The sequence below is a fragment of the Silene latifolia genome, unplaced genomic scaffold (genome assembly GCF_048544455.1).
Source record: "Silene latifolia isolate original U9 population unplaced genomic scaffold, ASM4854445v1 chrun_scaffold_16, whole genome shotgun sequence".
In the NCBI taxonomy this organism is placed as follows: Eukaryota; Viridiplantae; Streptophyta; class Magnoliopsida; order Caryophyllales; family Caryophyllaceae; genus Silene; species Silene latifolia.
Window position 1 is genome coordinate 5,201,067 of NW_027413123.1, and position 3,891 is coordinate 5,204,957.

Here is a 3,891-nt window from a genome sequence, read left to right on the forward strand (position 1 = left end):
TAGAAAATATCATCCAAATAGAGTTCCAAAACTAAGTCACGTACTTAGTGATCTATTTAATCAATGTTGACTATTCTGGAACAAACATTTAATTAAACAATAAAATGAATAAAATCAAATAACTATTTTATTGAATAAATGAAGTAAATGTTACATATAACTAATTAAACATGTCAAATAAATTCTCACTAAAACAAAGATCTCATAATAGGACTAAGACTACTCGCTAATGCATCTTAGACCAATGGCAGCTTTATGACGCTCATGCTTAGACTGCGGGAGAGGCTTTATTAAGGGATCTGCAACATTTGCATCAGTCGGTACTCTGCATATCTTTACCTCACCTTTATCAATATAAAATCTAGCATCGGTGTAACCACTTACAACGAGCTCCTCATACCCACCAAATACCAAGAACATATCCTTAATTCCTTTCAGACACTCAAGGATATTCTTAACAGCTGTCCATTGACCTTCACCAGGATTAGATTGGTATCTACTCGTCATATTCAATGCACAAGCTACATCAGGACGAGTGAATAACATGGCATACATGATAGAACATATGGTGGAAGCATAGGGAATCTTTCTCATGCGCTCTTGCTCATCAGGTGTCGAAGGACACTAAGTCTTGCTAAGAGTAATGCCATGAGACATAAGCAAGAAACCTTTCTTGGAATCAATCATATTAAAACGTTGAATCACCTTATCTATATAAGTGCTTTGACTCAGACCAATAAGTCCGTTAGGTCTATGTCTATAGATCCTAATACCCAAGATTTAAGCTGTATCACCCATATCTTTCATGGAAAAACAACTTCTAAGCCAGTCTTTAACAGACTATAGCATTGGAATGTCATTTCCTATTAGGAGATTGTCATCGACATAAAGAACCAGATATGCAACTACACTCCCACTATTCTTCTTGTACACACATGGTTCTTCTTCGTTTCTAAGGAAACCAGACTCTTTGATTGCTTGATTAAAACAAATATTCCAACTTCGAGATGCTTGCTTCAATCCATATATGGATCGTTGAAGCTTGCAAATCTTCCCAGGATGTGTTGTAAAACCTTCAGGTTGTGTCATGTACACATCCTCTTGCAGATTTCCATTAAGGAAAGTTGTTTTCACATCCATTTGCCAAATTTCATAATCATGAAATGCAGCAACGGCTAGGAGAATCCGAATAGACTTAAGCATCGCTACTGGTACATGAATTCCATTTCGGATTTCATGGCCTCAAGCCATTTTTCGGAGTCAGAGCCCATAATTGCTTCTTTATATGACCTTGGCTCATCATTCTTTACCAAAAGTAGATCACGATGCTCAATCACTAAGAATCCATATCGTATAGGATCCTTACCAAAATTAGATCTTTCAGATCTACGTAGGACGGGTTCCACAGGAGTAGAAACTACAACTTTTTGTAAATCTTAATGTTGTTCCTCCTCATTATGTGTAGGAATTTCCTGTGTCTATTGAATTTCTTCGAGATCAACGCTACTCCCACTGGTTCCTTTGGAAAGAAATTCTTTTTCCAAAAAGTCACCATATCGAGCTACAAACACTTTGCCCTCATATGGGTTGTAGAAATAGTACCCTTTAGTCTCCTTAGGATATCATACAAAGAAGCATTTGTCTGATTTGGTGCAAAGTTTTTCAGGAATTAACTTCCTTGCAAAAGTCTCACAACTCCAAATCTTTAGGAAAGACATCTTAGGAACGTTTCCAGTCCATATCTCATATGGCGTCTTTTCTACCGACTTTGATGAACACCTATTAAGTGTGAATGAAGAAGTTTCAAGTGCATAACCCCAAAATAAAATTGGAAGACTAGCATGACTCATCACAGACCGAACCATATCAAGGAAACTCCGGTTCCTCCTCTCAGACACACCATTCCATTGTGGTGTTCTTGGTGGAGTTAGTTGAGAAACGATTCCACAACCTCTAAGATGATCACCAAACTCTTGGCTCATGTATTCTCCTCCACGATCAGATCGTAAGGCTTTAATTGTCTTGCCAAGCTGATTCTGCACCTCATTCTAAAATTCTTTGAATTTTTCAAAGGATTCAGACTTGTGTTTCATCAAATAAATATACCCATATCTACTGAAACCATCAGTAAATGTTATGAAATACTGACAACCACCTCTAGCAGTATGACTCATTGGGCCATAAGCATCAGAATGTATAAGGCCTAATAAATCAGCCGCCCTCTCACTGTGTCCAGTAAAAGGCGTTTTTGTCATTTTGCCAAACAAACAAGACTCACATCTCTCAAATGATTCAAAATCAAATGAATCCAAAAAGTCCATCTTTATGAAGCTTTTGTACGCGTTTCTCATTTATATGACCCAAACGACAGTGCCAGAGATAAGTAGGATTATAATCATTACTTTTAATCTTTTGGCATTAATGTTATAGACCTGTTTAGTTAAATTTAGAACATATAGTCCATCAACAATATGAGCTTGACCATATAAAATACCATTACGCATAATAGAACAACATTTGTCTTTTATTCGAATATTAAAACCATTCATGTCCAAACACGAAACATAAATAATATTCCTGCTAATGGCAGGTACATGATAACAATTATCTACTTCTAAAACTAAGTCAGAAGGCAACGATAAATGAAATGTTCGTACAGCTACAACAGCAACTCTTGCTCCATTGCCCACACGTAGGTCCACTTCACCATTCGCCAATGATCTACTCCCTTTTAGTTCCTGCACATTACACAAATGTGAGAACCACAATCGGTATCTAATAGCCAAGAAGTAGAACAACAAGTAGTAACATTTACTTCTATAACATAAATACCTGAAGTGGAAGCAAGACTTCCATTCTTCACTTCTTCCAAGTACTTTTTGCAGTTCCTCTTCCAATGTCCCTTTTTATTACAATAATGATAGACATCATCAGAAGGCTTACCCTTTACTAACTTGGGCTTAGGTTTGAGTTTGGCGATATTTGCCTTACTCTTACCCTCCTTATCTGAACCTTGCTTTTTAAAGCCCTTTCCCTTCTGTATCATTAGAACATTAGAGGTAGGAGCTTTCTTAATACTAGGCTCAGCTGTCTTAAGCATCCCATGCAATTCTTTCAGAGATTTGTCCAAGTTATTCATATTATAATTTAAAATAAAATCATTATAACTTGGATTCAAGGACTGAAATACAATATCAGTAGCCAACAGTTGGCTTATTCCAGCATCAAGTCTTTCAAGATTATCAAAATAACCTATCATTTTTATGACATGTGGACTAACAGGCTCATCCTTTCCCATCTTACAGTCAAAGATAGCCTTAACATTATTATACCTTTCAGTTCTAGCTTGCTCCTGAAACATAGCTTTCAGGTTTTCAACAATATCATATGCCGACTCCACGTTCTCATATTGCTTCTGAAGCTCAGTGTTCATGGTGGCAAGAATTAGACAACAAACATCAATATTAGCATCAGAATGCTCTTTCCACGCGTTCCTAGCGGTGGTATGGACATTACTATCTGGTTTCTTAGGTAATTCCTTCTCAAGGACATATACCTTTTTCTCCTGCTTGAGAACAATTCTTAAATTGCGATACCATTCCAAGAAGTTTGAACCATTTAACTTTTCCTTCTCAAGGAGGGAACGGAGAGAAAATGAATTGGTGGTATGAGACATTATCTACAACAATATGAATATGCAAGTGTAAGTAACATGTTTAAATATGCGACAAATGAATCCTAAACAGTTTTAAGATAATAAAAATTGTACATGTAACCCTCATACACATACAATATTCCAAGACCCCAAATACCTATAACTTAAGTGAGCTTTGGATCATCGCCCAAATTATAAGAATTAAGGTAAACGCCTCTATGTTAATTGTATCTCAT

The 3,891-nt window shown here is 36.4% G+C and overlaps 1 protein-coding gene across 1 annotated transcript; it reads right to left on the reverse strand.

The window, feature by feature from the left end:
* Window positions 1–1,622: 1,622 nt before the first annotated feature.
* On the reverse strand, window positions 1,623–3,676 carry LOC141637218 (uncharacterized). The gene is made up of 3 exons (XM_074446782.1): window positions 2,816–3,676; window positions 2,595–2,738; window positions 1,623–2,048 (listed from the first exon to the last, which is right to left on the reverse strand). The coding sequence occupies exons 1-3, from the start codon at window positions 3,674–3,676 to the stop codon at window positions 1,623–1,625; spliced, it is 1,431 nt and encodes a 476-aa protein (XP_074302883.1).
* Window positions 3,677–3,891: the final 215 nt, after the last annotated feature.

What these genes read in the sequence shown, in the direction of transcription:
- LOC141637218 (XM_074446782.1), bottom strand. Translation starts at nt 3,676, where the DNA reads ATGTCTCATACCACCAATTCATTTTCTCTCCGTTCCCTCCTTGAGAAG. An exon ending in CAGGTATTTATGTTATAGAA is followed by an intron (nt 2,739 to 2,815) that starts GTAAATGTTACT and finishes TGTAATGTGCAG; the next exon opens with GAACTAAAAGGGAGTAGATC. An exon ending in AAGTAGATAATTGTTATCAT is followed by an intron (nt 2,049 to 2,594) that starts GTACCTGCCATT and finishes AAAGAATTTTAG; the next exon opens with AATGAGGTGCAGAATCAGCT.